This window comes from Nerophis lumbriciformis, linkage group LG22, assembly GCF_033978685.3.
Source record: "Nerophis lumbriciformis linkage group LG22, RoL_Nlum_v2.1, whole genome shotgun sequence".
Taxonomy (NCBI): domain Eukaryota; kingdom Metazoa; phylum Chordata; class Actinopteri; order Syngnathiformes; family Syngnathidae; genus Nerophis; species Nerophis lumbriciformis.
The window spans coordinates 15,134,517-15,152,458 of NC_084569.2; the positions used below are offsets into that span (position 1 = coordinate 15,134,517).

General features: G+C 39.5%; 2 protein-coding genes across 3 annotated transcripts in view; both read right to left on the bottom strand.

The window, feature by feature from the left end:
• Positions 1 to 119: 119 nt before the first annotated feature.
• Positions 120 to 10,807, bottom strand: LOC133615526 (MAPK regulated corepressor interacting protein 2-like). 2 transcript variants are annotated; one of them, XM_061974169.2, is made up of 5 exons: positions 10,372 to 10,807; positions 10,221 to 10,290; positions 9,824 to 9,963; positions 2,775 to 2,885; positions 120 to 435 (listed from the first exon to the last, which is right to left on the bottom strand). In XM_061974169.2, exons 1-5 carry the CDS (start codon positions 10,424 to 10,426, stop codon positions 365 to 367), a joined length of 447 nt encoding a protein of 148 aa, XP_061830153.1. In that variant the 5' UTR covers positions 10,427 to 10,807; the 3' UTR covers positions 120 to 364. The 2 variants fall into 2 exon arrangements, with proteins under 2 accessions (XP_061830153.1, XP_061830154.1); XM_061974170.2 differs by having other exon boundaries at positions 2,781 to 2,885; positions 10,372 to 10,804.
• Positions 10,808 to 15,670: 4,863 nt separating this feature from the next.
• LOC133615524 (dynein axonemal assembly factor 5-like) overlaps positions 15,671 to 17,942 on the bottom strand; it is a 61,559-nt gene continuing 59,287 nt past the window's right edge. The window contains exon 13 of the mRNA XM_061974166.1: positions 15,671 to 15,917. Coding sequence (XP_061830150.1) covers positions 15,766 to 15,917 — 152 coding nt within the window. The 3' untranslated portion in view covers positions 15,671 to 15,765. The remainder of the gene's footprint in view (positions 15,918 to 17,942) is intronic.

Consider the following 17,942-nt stretch of genomic DNA (forward strand, 5'->3'; position numbering starts at 1 on the left):
CACATCTGTTAGCGCTCCCTAGTGGTGTGAAGGTGGACAGCTAGCAGGTTTGAAGAGCTTTTGTAAATATGTGTGCTCAAAGAACTTTGGTATAAAATAAGTAAGAAGCCTCTTGGGAATTCTTTAGAATCTTTTACTGCATCTGAAAAGTAACAAAGTGTGCTGAGCAACGTGGTCCAGTCCGAAGGCTTGTTATGGCTGCAGTTTAAGTCTGTGCTTTCTGCGCCACCACTGAACATCTCAGTGCCATCAGTCTCTTTGAACCTCAGCAGGGTGCCTGGCCAATCTGTCCTCTTCTGCCAGCGACACTTCCTGCTTTGGGGCCGTTGACCTGCCTTGCCAAGATCCACACCTCTTACAAATGTCAGGATAGTTTGTCTATGTTGGCGAGGAAGCGTTGGGCCCACCACTCATCCAGATCTATGGGCACGAAGTCTGAGAGGATGACAAGGTACAACAAAACATTTTGAACATGCAGTAAAGACACATTCAATACGCCTGCAAATGTTTTTTTATAAACTCGATCCTGGCAGTGCTAAGTCTTTTATGCATTATGAGTTTCTTTTACCATTAGAAAAATACATGGTCATTGTACACCAATGCTAGAACCTCCAATTACTACAAAGACACCTGCTATCATGGCAAACAACTTTGAAAGGACTTACCAATAAATAAACAACAAAAAACTAGCATATTATATTTAAAAGCCTTGCTTGGGACAATAGTTGGAAATGACCATTAGCTATAAAATCTCTGTACAGCACAACAGTTGCAATATTTGTTCTGGAACTATGTTAAATTTTGTCATCTTATTCAAATAAAAGTGTATTTAATAACCACATTTTTAATTGAGTTTTACACATTCAGAAATGGTAATAAGTATACAATATTGTGCATGCTTACATTATCACATCTTTCCCTGCAGATAGCATTATTGAAGCTACATATAAAAGCTGATTTTCAGTTTAAAGCAGAGAAAATCTGCAACCATACAAAATATACTTTATATCCTGGAATTAGTGGTTTGCTGATACTTTTAATTCAAGTCTTATCTTCCCTGAGTAGTAATGGGAAGACACTTCAAAAGCAATGTGATTATGAACAAGATCCTTAAGAATCATAAAATACAGTAAAGCAAAACTTAAATCGAATTAGTTTTTTCCCCCCTATCACATTTTTTGAATGAATTAAAAAATCTTAAAATGATTTTCTTCAACTGATTATTTTCCCAGCCTGGACATTTCCTATGAGATATGTCCTGCAGAGTTGTCTTTTTAAACTGATCACAGATCAGCTGATCTTGTGTATGAAGCCACAGCAGTCTCACACAATGCTAACGTTAGCTTCCACCAACTACCGGTACATGTCCAGAGCTAAACTACAGAATCACTAGCATTAACAAACCATTAAGGCTGCAACTAACAACTTGACTAATTCTATTGTGTAGTTTACACCTATTCAGTGGTTCTTATTAAGACATTGGCTTTTACATTTAGTTTTAAGATATTTTAGGCATGTGCTAACTTTCAATAAAGAACTACCGGTACTTCATTTAAAAGTATTTATTTATACTGTTTCTGCTCATAAACGTGTATTCTTGTTTTGGCAAGGGGCAGGTAAAGTGCCAATAAAAAAGTAGAGTGTACCTTAAACTTACGAATATACGAGATGTTTCTCTGCTTTACATCACAAGCCCAATTTGAGTTACAAGTATTTCCGCCACCAGTTGAAGTAGTGTCTGATCACAGCTGTTTTTAGATTTAATCAGTAATTCTATGAAACTGAATCACTAAATGTATTTTTAACCTGCTGTCACTTTGCCCTTGCCTGGGGACAACAGATGAAAATGAGCTTGTAATGTTAAATCTGCTCTGTGCAAAACATGTGTTGAATAAACAAACCTCTCATAATAAGTGAACTTTGCAGCAGGCTTATGGGCACGTGGCAGTTGTCCTGTCCCAAACTAAATGCTGTACAATATTTTATATTGCATTTTTGTAAATATTTTTTCACATACACATAGTTAAGCTTATTGTGCCTTTTTAGTATTCCCCCCTAAACCTTGCATGCCTACCCTTGTAAAGCTACTGGAAACGTAAAATTTATTTTGGAGCCGTATTAATTTTCAAACAGTATTTCTTATCTAAAAGGCACACATGTTAAATTGTGCTGTTTGATTTAAAATAATTTCAATGGGCAGGGCTAATTTGAGTTGAGTATTTTGAGTTAAGAGCTTCGTCGTGGAACAAATTGTGCTGGTAAGTAGACGTACCACTACCAGTCTCTGTTATGATCATGCACTGTAAACAATGGACTGAAAATGATTTTATATTTGTATCTGAGTCATGGACGCCAGACGCTGGTATGATGCAAGGTCACTAAGAAGAAAAGACAGCTGTAACTGGGTAAGTACTTTGGTTTACACAGCACTGTCGTCAAGTGCTCCAAAAAACAATGAGCACACTTCTGGCCTTCACAATAAAATCACTGAGTGTTACATCCTGTCTGACTGCACTGACTCCCATCTTTTACAATATCATGTGGAGAATGTTGTAACTCCTTTTTCTAAAATATTTAACTGAAGCTGACTTAAGTCTCTGTACAGAGTTTTATTTATATTGCTTTTGGGACATTCCTAATTTCTATTAATATCTTTGAAAAATAACCATCTTTAAATAAATCCCAATGTAATTTTAGCTGGTTAAAATATAAATCTTATCTTAACTACATAGAAAAAATAATTTAGAGATTTAAATGATCTCAAATTAACTTACCGGTACTGTCCAGGTTAAAGTTTGGAGTGTTGTCTTCATAGTGGACCACTCCACATGTCTCCTCGGTTCCCCGGTTGGACCCCTGCTCCTGTTGGACCACTTCCTGCCAGGCTGCAAACAGAAAACCAGAATCAATCAATGTTTATTTATATAGCCCTAAATCACAAGTGTCTCAAAGGGCTGCACAAGCCACAACGACATCCTCGGTACAGAGCCCACATAAGGGCAAGGAAAAACTCACCCCAGTGGGACGTCGATGTGAATGACTATGAGAAACCTTGGAGAGGACCGCATATGTGGGTAACCACCCATATGCGAACAATAGCAACTTTCCTCTGGGTATCAGTCAGAGCACTAACAGTCTTTCCCTTCGGATATAAAACTCCTTCCATCAATCCAAATAGTCTTTTGGATTAACTTTAAGACATTCAAAAGTTTTTTCCCCATGGTTTTCGTCCGGAAATTCCTTTCGAAAAAATCTCCGACCCTACACATTCTTGGTAGTAGCATGTTTGTAGCGCAAACCAAGATCATTTGTTGATGCTGTCTGCTATTTAACATCAGCATAGCAATTAGAGACCTAATATTTGCAATATGTGCCAATATTACAGCGGACATCAGTTAAATTAAGTTGTAAGGATCCACAAATGGCTAGTGTGACGTCATAGGTCAACCGTAAAAGAAAATAGCGCCCCCCAGTGTACGTATGACCAAAAGTTGCAGTGCATGGACACTTGGACTTCACACATAGGTGTGAAAATACAAAAAAACTAAACATTTCAGAAACAGACTAGTTAGTGCATAGAAACGTGGTGCGTGAACCCCTAAGATCCAAACAAAACATCCAATCTTACTTGCTAGTTTTAGCTTATAGCTAATACATGAACATGACTTTAGGAGCTACATATCACCACACATTTATGTTCCAACCGTTGTAAGGAAGAAAGTGAGTGTTAAGTACAGTGTCAAAAAGAAGAAGCGAATGATTGTCGTGTTTTTTTATTTATTTAATTCGATGAATGTGTGTAGTTAGCTAACTGACAATTTGAGCGCAGCACAGTATTGTCTAGAGGGTTGTTTTTCATTCTAAAAAGGCATGTTACATGTTAAAATGGTGCTGCCAATTGAATTAATTTCAATGGGAGAAGTTGATTTGAGATACAAGTGTTTTGAGTTAGGCGCTCCGTCACAGAACCAATTTAGCTCGTAAATTGAGGTACTACCGGTACTGTGTATAGATTAGCGATCGACCGATATGTTTTTTTTCAGGGCCAATACCAATTACTAGTAGTCAAGAAGGCTGATAACTGATATTTGGAACTAGTATTCAGCTGACCATTAACTATTGAGTAATCTCAAATAATTATACGTAATTATTAATGTATTGACCACTTTATGATCTAATTTCATCCATTCAAATATTTCTCTTTAAAACATTTTATCATTTAAATTAACAGGGATTTTATTACCTGTTAATTATTGAATTCTGCTTATAACATTTATTTCTATTATGTTCACAAAAAAATCCATAGATTTACAAGATTGACATCAAAGAAGCAAAATAAATCAGTTTACTTAAAAAGCCAATTTTAAAAGAAAAAAAAGGAAACAACTCAATGCTGCTGATGCAATGAGTGTTGTTGGAATCACTGAAGAAAACATAATCACGCCTGTTCTGACACGATTTAATGGGATCTTCGTGCCAAAAGTAATAAGCTGTAGATGTGTATACAAGTGTGCAATGACGAGACAAACAGAGTTGTCAATATTGTGTGTGCTAGTCTGCACCATACTGAAGCAGAATGAGTTGAACACCAGCCAAATACAATAAAATAATATCTGAACGGCAGACATTTATCCATGAAAATATGGAAAAGCTGCTGATGTGTTTGACTAAGAAACAACTGGAAGAAGATACAGTATAAGTCCACTCTCCAAGGTGAATTCTGTACATTACTTTATAAAACGACTAGTTAGTAGTACATTCCATTGTATTGTTTTGATAGTGTTATTTAAAAGGTTATTTTTCTTTCTAAAAGACATGTTACATGTTAAAATTGTGCTGCCAATTAAATTAATTTCAATGGGAGAAGTTGGGTGTTTTGAGTTGAGTGCTCCGTCACAGAACCAATTTAATGATAAGCTCATTTCAAAATTAGATTTACAGCCTCGAAATCTTTTCATTGTTTTCATTTCGATGCCCCGCCTTCTACCATTTGACCAATTAGAAAGTCCGTGAGTGTGTCACATCCAGGTTGCCAGTTACGCACCGCCATCTTCGTCGAGCTACTGCTACTGGTAAAGTTACTAAACATGTCAGACCTTAGTAAATCTGAAAGGCGTTGTTACGATTCTCAACTTATTAATTTCAAAGCCAGGAAAAAAACGAGAATTTGTATTGGGGATGACTTTGAAAGATGGAGACGATTGAAGGCGGAGAAGATTTTTTCATCTGACGCCAAACTTGCTCATTTCCTCCTTGATATGTAAGTCAGGCATTTATGTTATCTTATTACTCGTAACAAATGGAAATTAACATTTTGCCTTATGTTGATGTGTATTCCAACTGACAGGACAAAATATATTTTCGACAAATAAAACCTATGTGGATATGGGTAGTGTCAGTGCCTATTTCCTTCTCAATATGCTGACACGCTGAGGTAATGAGTTCCAACATTAGCACGGCTGTGGTGGCAATGTGAAACGTATGGAGACAGCCAAATCATATCATAAAATAATTCCTCATTTCTGCAGCCTATAGACATACCTTGGTAAAAGTCTCCTCTCTAGTTTTGGGCGTACATTAAGCATGCTCTCCTTATTTCCACCAGTATAACCATTGCTAGCGTTGGTTGTAGTTTGTTTTAGTCTTTGTTTTCTAATAGTACTGACAATAACCATATGATTGTCATTTGTTGTGATATTGTACACAGGCATGATGTACTTCTTCCTGAAAATAACCTAATATCTGTGTAAATTGTGTTGGTTAGAAATTTGTTATTGACAAAACGCTTGTCTAGTCAGCTATTATGGTCCCAGCACCTCAACCCCTTGTAAGAGGCAGTGGAAGTTTAAAGTTCCTTGGAGTAGCCCCGTCCACTAGAGATGGGCGGTTTGCGGGCACAACCGCGGAGTCCGCGGATTATCCGCGTATCGGGCGGATGAAATTTTAAAAAATTAGATTTTATCAGCGGGTCGGGTCGGGCGATTGAAATTAAAAAAAAATTAGATTTTAAATAGATTCAGGCGGGTGGCAGTTAAACCAATTGGGAAATATATATACATAGTTAAATGTTGTTACCCACATACGAAAAACGAGCAGGCACCTGCTGCATATGCCACAACAGAAGAAAAAAAAAAAAAGAGATGGACACTTTAACGGAGCGGAGAAGGCCCCCGACGCCTCGCCGGGGTCCGGGACCGAGGCCCCTTCCCCCGAGAGGGCCCCACCGGGAGCCGTAGCTGAGGCGATCCGCGAGAAGGGCCCGACGCACCTCCAGGGTCACCACCGCGCCCACCGCACCGACACCCCGCCTCGTCCGCCTTCGCCGCGGCCGGCGTCACGCGCAGCAGGTAAGCAGCTTACCTGCCCGACACCCCCGTGGCCGGGGGCTCGTAACAGGGGTCGCTCCGCCCGCGCAGCTTACCTGCCCGCCACCCCTGTTGCCGGGGGCGCGTAACAGGGGTCACTCCGCGCGCAGTGCGCTCACGAAAGGGGTGGGGCTCACCCTGGTTGATATAGACAGCAGGACGGTGGCCATGGAAGTCGGAACCCGCTAAGGAGTGTGTAACAACCCACCTGCCGAATCAACTAGCCCTGAAAATGGATGGCGCTGGAGCGTCGGGCCCATATACCCGGCCGTCGCCGGCAGCGAGACGCGCTTGGAGGTGCGCTCAGCGCGGCTCCCATATGATTGCGCACTGGTGTGCGTCTGGGTCGTGACAGCGTGGCACGCGAATGTCTGTGCTGCGTTGGATCAGTCTCCTTTCTTTAACAGGCAAAAGCTTTATAACCTCACTAATGCCTTGCATCGTCTATATTAGATATATAACAACGGGCGGGTGCGGGCGGATGGCGGGCGGATGCAGTTCTGATCAAATGTTAGATCGGGTGGATTGCGGATGGTTGACGACTTTCTGATGCGGTTGCGGATGAAATAATTGCCTATCCGCGCATCTCTACCGTCCACCCAGCTGTGTATCTGACAAGCTCAATCAGGGAGAGAGGGAGGGGACTACAGAATTTTGACCATGATTGCAGTACCATTTCTGGCCACATTATTACATATGGCACCTTTAAACATGAATCTTATTCGTCAGTAGGTGAATGGACTGGACAAGGCTTGAAGTTTTTTTTTTTTTAATAATTAATTGATTTAGCTAATTTAGTTAATAGTTAATTTAGCAGAAAAAAACATCAGGGGATTTCACAAACACTATTACATGTGTCTAAGAGGAGCATCAACATTTGTGTTTACAAATATCCCAAATCCCTTGGGAAAATAAGAAAAATATGGGATTTCTCTACATCACAACAACTCGCCATCTACTCAGTTTTATACAATTGTATAGCAGTTTATGGATTTAATACCTTGTAAGATTTTCTCGTGAGAAACTCTGTAATATTATTATTACAATTCTGTAATGTTGTCGCCAACATGTCAATAAAATCAATTCTGGGCTCTTATAGAGATAGGACATTTTTTTTAAACTGGCTGACGTATTTTTCCTAAATGTTACAGAATGTATAAGAATTCTGCCTCTTCTTGTTTTTGTTTTTTTAATATTATGAGTGTACTATTTGTTAATATATTTACACTTAGTTTGGATTTTTTGGCAGGAATATTTTTGTCCAACCATGTACGTCACGTTATTTTTGATTGAATCACATAACATGAAAACCGCAGCGCTACTTTTATGAGCCCACACTCGGAGTGTTGCAGACGGAGGATCATTTGTTGCAGTAGCAAAAAAACACCCAAAAACGGAACAAGTAATAAGGACAAAAACTGGATTTCCTGACCAAAAAATGAAAGTTTTTTTTAAACCTAAGCCGAATAGATATACTGTGTAAAGGCGACCAATATTGTAGGAGGAAGAGAATGTGTGGGTGGGGTGGGTGTGGCCACGAAAGCTGCAGTGAAAAAAAAAAAAGCAACTTTTCACATGTATGTCAAACTGTCTTGAGCAGTGTTTATCTATTTTAACATATAGAGATGTCCGATAATGGCTTTTTTGCCGATATCCGATATTATGCCTAATTTTGTTGTGATGCATTAAACAATGTTAAAAGGTTTTCCAAAATAAATCAACTCAAGTTATGGAAAAAAATGCCTAATTTATTATTGAAGTCACAAAGTGCATTATTTTTTTCAACATGCCTCAAAACAGCAGCTTGGAATTTGGGACATGAGGAGGTTGAGGTGGCCGGGGTTTGGGGGGGTGTATATAGTAGCGTCCCGGAAGAGTTAGTGCTGCAAGGGGTTCTGGGTATTTGTTCTGTTGTGTTTATGTTGTGTTACGGTGCGGATGTTCTCCCGAAATGTGTTTGTCATTCTTGTTTGGTGTGGGTTCACAGTGTGGCGCATATTTGTAACAGTGTTAAAGTTGTTTATACGGCCACCCTCAGTGTGACTTGTATGGCTGTTGACCAAGTATGCCTGGAATTCACTTGTGTGTGTGAAAAGCCGTAGATATTATGTGACTGGGCCGGCAAGCAAAGGAAGTGCCTTTAAGGTTTATTGGCGCTCTGTACTTCTCCCTACGTCCGTGTACACAGCGGCGTTTTAAAAAGTCATACATTTTACTTTTTGAAACCGATACCGATAATTTCCGATATTACATTTTAAAGCATTTATCGGCTGATAATATCGGCAGTCCGATATTATCAGACATCCCTAATAACATATTTTCTAAATACCAAATAATGTTGTAGTAGTAAAAAAATAAATAAATAGATACCGATAAATAGTCTGATACAATATATGTAAAAATGCCAAATATCGGCGTCGATAATCAGCCTAACCAAAAATCAGTCGATCTCTAACTTAGATATAAATACAGTATTTTTCGGAGTATAAGTCGCTCCGGAGCGTAAGTCGTACCGGCCGAAAATGCATAATAAAGAAGGAAAAAAACTGGAGTATAAGTCACATTTTTGGGGGAAATTTATTTGATAAAACCCAACACCAAGAATAGACATTTGAAAGGCAATTTAAAATAAATAAAGAATAGTGAACAACAGACTGAAAAAGTGTACGTTATATGAGGCATAAATAACCAACTGAGAACAATGCCTGGTTTAACGTAACATATTATGGTAAGAGTCATTCAAATAACTATAACATATAGAACATGCTATACGTTTACCAAACAATCTGTCACTCCTAATCGCTAAATCCCATGAAATCTTATACGTCTAGTCTCTTACGTGAATGAGATAAATAATATTTGATATTTTACGGTAATGTGTTAATAATTTCAATTCAAACAATCCTCAATCTCGTTACCTTGCGTAATGACAATAAAGCTGATTCTGATAATTTCACACATAAGTCGCTCCTGAGTATAAGTCGCACCCCCGGCCAAACTATGAAAAAAACTGCGACTTATAGTCCAAAAAATACGGTAACTTGTTTTCTCAAAAGTATTAATTGACTAGTTATGATACAATTAATTTATAACTATTTTTTAAATCTTGTCATATTAATAATTAAACAAGTAGAAGTTGATGCACTATTGTAGTTGGCTGGTTGATTTTTAACCTCCATGCTGTGACTTTTACTCAAGTCAAGCGGGGGAAGGACACGAGGAGGAGGCGTGTGTGTCCTTGCACACTTTATTACTCAAGGTTAGTGCTTTTGAGGAGGGCTGACAGAAACACGGAGGAACGAATGGAGGGTCTACCAATGCAACTTAAAAGTTAGGTTGGGGGTGCATGCCTGGCTATCAGGGTGAGAGCAGCTGTGAGGGTGCGGCGTCACGGGGGTGTTGTGTACGCTGATAGGAAAACACTTCTGGTCTTTCCAGTCGGACGGCGTTTCCCTCACCTTCATGAACAAACTGCACGTTGTCCTCGTGGGCGGCCGTTAGTCCCCCGTCCTGCTGGGGTTCTGCGGGTAGACTCGGGGGAGGCTGATGGTACCTCTTGCCGTTGGGACGGTTAAACACAATCTTGGGTGCAGGGAGCCTTTTGGATAATAATAATAACAGCCACGTTTTGGTTTTCTTAAAAATGCCAGAAAAGTCAAAGCAAGGTTGACAACAGCTGTGTGAGGGGGAGCACGTGGCGCCTTTGCACAAGGTCACACGCGCGCGCACACGCACAGTTGTAAAAAAGATAGACATGAACTTAACACTAGTGATAGTCACTCATTCACAGCCCCCGGCTACATTTTAAAACAACACGTTCGTGTTTTTCCCAGTTACATTGAACGCAACACTTACTCGGGCAAACTCCAGGACGTTTGCTTGTGCTTGAAGTCGTTGCTTTTGTTGTCGAGCAGCTGTGTGGGCCCTTTAAAAGACGACAGGCACACTTGACGCACATTACAGTAGCGGTGTGTGTGTGTGTATATATATTTATATATTTACTTACCTGTGCGCCGCTGGGTGACCAGTTTGCTAGGACCTCTAGTGATGGTGTACATCATGCGCAGGCAGACACTTGACAACAAGGAGGCAACCCTCCAGGAAGTGGTCCTGATTTGAAATCTCGCGATGTTTTGAGACTCGGCTAACCGGCTAGCTTAAACTCAAAATGACCGAATAACGACTAAAAAACTAACTAAAAGTTCAGTAGCAAAAACAGCAACAATACTCGCCTTTGTGTCTGTATTTCTCTGCTTAAAGGTCATTTATGAGCTAAAATGTGTCCTTTGCGAGAGAGCGAGATAGCGGTAAGGACAGTTTCACATAAGTTGTCATTCATATGAGCATCGAACGGTCAAAGCGCATCACTGGTCCACGTGCTCAACACACCCCCTCGCGCGTCTTAAAGAGACAGTGCACCTAAATACGCAACGCCAACAGTCTTAAAGAGACAGTGCGCCTAAATACGCAACACCAACAGTTTTAAAGAGGCAGTGCACCTAAATACGCAACACCAACAGTCTTAAAGAGACCCTGCGCCTAAATACGCAACACCAACAGTCTTAAAGAGACAGTGCGCCTAAATACGCAACACCAACAGTCTTAAAAAGGCAGTGCACCTAAATACGCAACGCCAACAGTCTTAAAGAGACTGTGCGCCTAAATACGCAACACCAACAGTCTTAAAGAGACAGTGCGCCTAAATACGCAACACCAACAGTCTTAAAAAGGCAGTGCACCTAAATACGCAACGCCAACAGTCTTAAAGAGACTGTGCGCCTAAATACGCAACACCAACAGTCTTAAAGAGACAGTGCGCCTAAATACGCAACACCAACAGTCTTAAAGAGACAGTGCGCCTAAATACGCAACACCAACAGTCTTAAAGAGACAGTGCACCTAAATACGCAACGCCAACAGTCTTAAAGAGACAGTGCACCTAAACAGTCTTAAAGAGACAGTGCGCCTAAATACGCAACACCAACAGTTTTAAAGAGGCAGTGCACCTAAATACGCAACACCAACAGTCTTAAAGAGACCCTGCGCCTAAATACGCAACACCAACAGTCTTAAAGAGACAGTGCGCCTAAATACGCAACACCAACAGTCTTAAAAAGGCAGTGCACCTAAATACGCAACGCCAACAGTCTTAAAGAGACTGTGCGCCTAAATACGCAACACCAACAGTCTTAAAGAGACAGTGCGCCTAAATACGCAACACCAACAGTCTTAAAGAGACAGTGCGCCTAAATACGCAACACCAACAGTCTTAAAGAGACAGTGCACCTGAATACGCCACACCATCAGTCTTAAAGAGACTAAATACGCAACACCAACAGTCTTAAAGTGACAGTGCGCCTAAATAAGTAACACCAACTGTCTTAAAGAGACAGTGCGCCTAAATGGGCAACACCAACAGTCTTAAAAAGACAGTGCACCTAAATAGAAACACCAACAGTCTTAAACAGACAGTGCACCTAAATACGCAACACCAACAGTTTTAAAGAGGCAGTGCACCTAAATACGCAACACCAACAGTCTTAAAGAGACAGTGCACCTAAACAGTCTTAAAGAGACAGTGCGCCTAAATACGCAACACCAACAGTTTTAAAGAGGCAGTGCACCTAAATACGCAACACCAACAGTCTTAAAGAGACCCTGCGCCTAAATACGCAACACCAACAATCTTAAAAAGACAGTGCACCTAAATAGAAACACCAACAGTCTTAAACAGACAGTGCACCTAAATACGCAACACCAACAGTTTTAAAGAGGCAGTGCACCTAAATACGCAACACCAACAGTCTTAAAGAGACAGTGCACCTAAACAGTCTTAAAGAGACAGTGCGCCTAAATACGCAACACCAACAGTTTTAAAGAGGCAGTGCACCTAAATACGCAACACCAACAGTCTTAAAGAGACAGTGCGCCTAAATACGCAACACCAACAGTCTTAAAAAGGCAGTGCACCTAAATACGCAACGCCAACAGTCTTAAAGAGACTGTGCGCCTAAATACGCAACACCAACAGTCTTAAAGAGACAGTGCGCCTAAATACGCAACACCAACAGTCTTAAAGAGACAGTGCGCCTAAATACGCAACACCAACAGTCTTAAAGAGACAGTGCACCTGAATACGCCACACCATCAGTCTTAAAGAGACTAAATACGCAACACCAACAGTCTTAAAGTGACAGTGCGCCTAAATAAGTAACACCAACTGTCTTAAAGAGACAGTGCGCCTAAATGGGCAACACCAACAGTCTTAAAAAGACAGTGCACCTAAATAGAAACACCAACAGTCTTAAACAGACAGTGCACCTGAATACGCAACACCAACAGTCTTAAAGTTAAAGTTAAAGTTAAAGTACCAATGATTGTCACACACACACTAGGTGTGGCGAAATTATTCTCTGCATTTGACCCATCACCCTTGATCACCCCCTGGGAGGTGAGGGGAGCAGTGGGCAGCAGCGGTCAGTGCACCTAAATACGCAACACCAACAGTCTTAAAGAGACTGTGCGCCTAAATACGCAAAAGAGACTAAATACTCAACACCAACAGTCTTAAAGTGACAGTGCACCTAAATACGCAACACCAACAGTCTTGAAGAGACTAAATACGCAACACCAACAGTCTTAAAGTGACAGTGCGTCTAAATAAGCAACACCAACAGTCTTAAAGAGACAGTGCGCCTAAATACGCAACACCAACAGTCTTAAAGTGACAGTGCGCCTAAATAAGCAACACCAACAGTCTTAAAGAGACAGTGCGCCTAAATACGCAACACCAACAGTCTTTAAGAGACTAAATACGCAACACCAACAGTCTTAAAGAGACAGTGCACCTAAAATACGCAACACCAACAGTCTTAAAGAGACAGTGCACCTAAATACGCAACACCAACAGTCTTAAAGAGACAGTGCACCTAAATAGCAACACCAACAATCTTAAAGAGAGAGTGTGCCTAAATACGCAACACCAACAGTCTTAAAGAGACAGTGCACTTAAATACGCAATACCAACAGTCTTAAAGAGACAGTGCGCCTAAATGGAAACACCAACAGTCTTAAAGAGACAGTGCACCTAAATACGCAACACCAACAGTCTTAAAGAGACAGTGCACCTAAATACGCAACACCAACAGTCTTAAAGAGACAGTGCGCCTAAATAGAAACACCAACAGTCTTAAAGAGACAGTGCACCTAAATAGAAACACCAACAGTCTTAAAGAGACAGTGCACCTAAATACGCAACACCAACAGTCTTAAAGAGACAGTGCGCCTAAATAGAAACACCAACAGTCTTAAAGAGACAGTGCGCCTAAATACGCAACACCAACAGTCTTAAAGTGACAGTGCGCCTAAATAAGCAACACCAACAGTCTTAAAGAGACAGTGCGCCTAAATACGCAACACCAACAGTCTTTAAGAGACTAAATACGCAACACCAACAGTCTTAAAGTGACAGTGCGTCTAAATAAGCAACACCAACAGTCTTAAAGAGACAGTGCGCCTAAATAGAAACACCAACAGTCTTAAAGAGACAGTGCACCTAAATACGCAACACCAACAGTCTTAAAGAGACAGTGCGCCTAAATAGAAACACCAACAGTCTTAAAGAGACAGTGCAACTAAATAGCAACACCAACAGTCTTAAAGAGACAGTGCGCTTAAATACGCAACACCAACAGTCTTAAAGAGACAGTGCGCCTAAATAGAAACACCAACAGTCTTAAAGAGACAGTGCACCTAAATACGCAACACCAACAGTCTTAAAGAGACAGTGCGCCTAAATAGAAACACCAACAGTCTTAAAGAGACAGTGCACCTAAATAGCAACACCAACAGTCTTAAAGAGACAGTGCGCCTAAATAGAAACACCAACAGTCTTAAAGAGACAGTGCACCTAAATACGCAACACCAACAGTCTTAAAGAGACAGTGCGCCTAAATAGAAACACCAACAGTCTTAAAGAGACAGTGCGCCTAAATACGCAACACCAACAGTCTTAAAGTGACAGTGCGCCTAAATAAGCAACATCAACAGTCTTAACGAGACAGTGCACCTGAATACGCAACACCAACAGTCTTAAAGAGACAGCATTAAACCGGTCCGTGATGCAAAAAAGATTGGAGACCACTGTTTTAGGGGACATATGTCAATTTGACCGAACAATGTTGAGTAATATTATTACTTAATTTTACAATACTATATAAGTGACTGAAGGGACACCCTTAATAGTTTAGGATCATAGTACTGTAGTGTAATATTTCTCGTTTTTTTGTATTTATTAATGATATATTTAAAATACAGAACACTATATTTATTCCATCCATCCATCCATTTTCTACCGCTTATTCCCTTCGGGGTCGCGGGGGGCGCTGGAGCCTATCTCAGCTACAATCGGGCGGAAGGCGGGGTACATCCTGGACAAGTCGCCACCCCATCGCAGGGCCAACACAGATATTTATTGTGTTTGACAATTACAGTTGTATGTAATAACTAGTAATTCCACAAGAGGGCAGCAATCCAACTTAATGAAGAACAATGCTGAGTAATGTTATTACTTAATTTTACAACACTATATAAGTGACTTAAGGGACACCCTTAATAGTTTAAGTATTTGTATTTACAACCATAGTACTGTAGTGTAATATTTCTTGTTTTTATCATGTATAAATGATATATTTAAAATACAGAACAGTATATGTATTGTGTTTGACAATTACAGTTGTATGTAATAACTAGTAGTTCCACAAGAGGGCAGCAATCCAACTGAATTCCATTGAGTTGCAGTTGTAACTGAAGGGGTTATTTCCCAATCTTCTTTTTTTGTAGAGAAAAAACCCGTTAAAAACAAACACATTGGCATTTCAAGTTCACTTTTTGAGTAATATTTTTAATTAAATTAAATTATTTTATGTAAATTTAATGCTACATTTAGACACAAAAAGCAACTATTAAATCATTTTAAATGTGAATTAATTTATTCAGCTGACCATTAACTATTGAGTAATCTCAAATAATTATATTTCATCCATTGAAATAATTTTTCTCTGTTTAAAACATTTTATCATTTAAATCAACAGAGATTTTTCGACCTGTTAATTATTGAATTCTGCTAAAAAACATTTTTTTCAATTATGTTCACAAAAAAAATCAATAGATTTACAAGATTGACAAGAAAGAAGCAAAACAAATCAGTTTACTTAAAAAGCCAATTTTGAAAGAAAGCAAACACCAACTCAATGCTGCTGATGCATTGAATGTTGTTGGAATTACTGAAGACAACATAATTAAGCCTGTTTTGACACGATTTAATGGGATCTTTGTGCCAAAAGTAATAATAAGCTGTAGCTGTGTATACAAGTGTGCAATGACGAGAAAAAACAAACCGTCACTGAGAGTTGTCAGTATTGTGTGTGCTCACTGAGCAAATGTGCTCCAGGAGTTGGTCACAATATTGCGGACTGCGATGTTTGTCCCTCACGGCCTCCACTTCCTTCTTTAGGAGCACTGGAAGGATCGAGCTGCCTTCCTTCAAAACCTCTGCAAGGACAACAAAATGTAGGACATTGCTAGGCTTGTCAATCAGACATCAGTTATTAAGGCCGTCAAACAATTAAGATATTTCAGCCGGAATAATCGCATTGTTCATAGTTAAATGAGAATTGTTTGCGATGATCGCAGATAGACAAACATTTTCATCATTAATAAGTGTAACACAGACATATGATTTTCAAGTTCTTTAAAACTATGACTGGACAATTTGTTCGCTTTAATGACATGTTTTTAAACATTATGCTTTTTTAAACAGTTCAACACAAAGAGGACATACTGTAAATCCGCTTTTAATGACAATAATAAAAAAAGACCTGCACAGCGTTGGTGTATCCCGACATAGTTTCAGTTCCTGCTGTATCAGAAGGAAGAGGAACTACACCATGTTTAGATACCAGTTTCACACATTATTAAGACAAAATGTGGATTGTGATGATCACGGTTTGATTGTCAAAGATGTTTGTTAATGTAATTTGTGATATTTCTACCTGAATATTCTGTACTAGGGTTGTTACTTTGGTACAGGTACCAAAATGTATTCTAATTATTTTCAATACTTTTCAAAATAAAAGGAACCACATAAAATCTTAAAATACGTTAAACATATGGTTTATAATGCATTCAAAGAACAATTTTAGAAGATTCAAGTTAAAAGTTAAAGTACCAATGATTGTCACACACACACTAGGTGTGGTGAAATTAACCTCTGCATTTGACCCATCCCCTTGCTCACCCCCTGGGAGGTGAGGGGAGCAGTGAGCAGCAGCGGTGGCTGCGCCTGGGAATCATTTTGGTGATTTAACCCCCAATTCCAACCCTTGATGCTGAGTGCCAAGCAGGGAGGTAATGGGTCCCATTTTTATAGTCTTTGGTATGACTCGGCCGGGGTTTGAACTCACGACCTACCCATCTCAGGGCGGACACTCTAACCACAAAGCCACTGATAAAAGCCATAATCTAGGATTCGGTTTACAATAGAATAAAAAGCTTTATTGACATTACTTTAAATCACTGCATGACAATGTCTTAACCTTTTCTATTTATTAGTTAAATATGGATGGATGTACAATTTATTCAGCCTGCTAAATATTCTGTAAATGATGACTGTCAACCAGAACATGTTGCAAAGGAATATACCAAATACTTTAGCCTGCCAGAAAATGTGTTTATGTATGCTTTCGTTGTTTGCTGGACAGTTGGTGGGCCTACCCTTGCATTTTTTTGAATTTATTTTATTAAATTTTTTAAAACAAACAAAAAGAATACATTTAATTATAAAAAATTATTGCATCCCAATATGTAATACCTTTGCCAGGAGGTTGTGTAAGCACGAGCAAAGTAACTCAAAAAAGTTATGGGCGTATTTTCAGCGAACCTTCAGGAAGTGTCTGAAATCGGATAAGGAACAAGTCATTACATTTTGGGGCTGATCCGGATCATTTCTACTGCATTACCTGACTTTTTTGTTACAAGCCTTAACTTCGAAGTGTGCGTATGCTAACGGCTTCGCTTCTACCCACAGAGACAAACATAGTGATTGCCTAGAGTGATTCTGCTCCCAGTCTGTGGAACGCTCTCCCTGACCACCTGAGGGCACCACAGACTGTGGATGCTTTTAAAAAAGGCTTAAAAACCCTTCTTTTTAAAAAAGCCTTCTTTTTTTTTAGATATATGCATACTAGTTTTAGCTATTTGGCTGTTCTAGTCTTTATTTTTATTTATTTTTTATTATCTTTTTATTTTTATTTTTTTTAATACACTGTAGTACTTTGAGGTTGTTTACTCAATGTAAAGAGCTTTTTACAAATAAAATATATTATTATTATTATTATTATTGCCTGACAAGAGGCTTCACTCCGTTTAATTCATCCTGCTATAAATAACTCAAAATGTAATGGACGGATTTTAATTAACTTTTCAGAAATTGGCAAAGGATCACGTGATTTCATTTTAGGGCTGATGCAGATCACCTTGTGGATTCAGGCCTTTTTTTCACAGCCTTGCAAAGGTCTG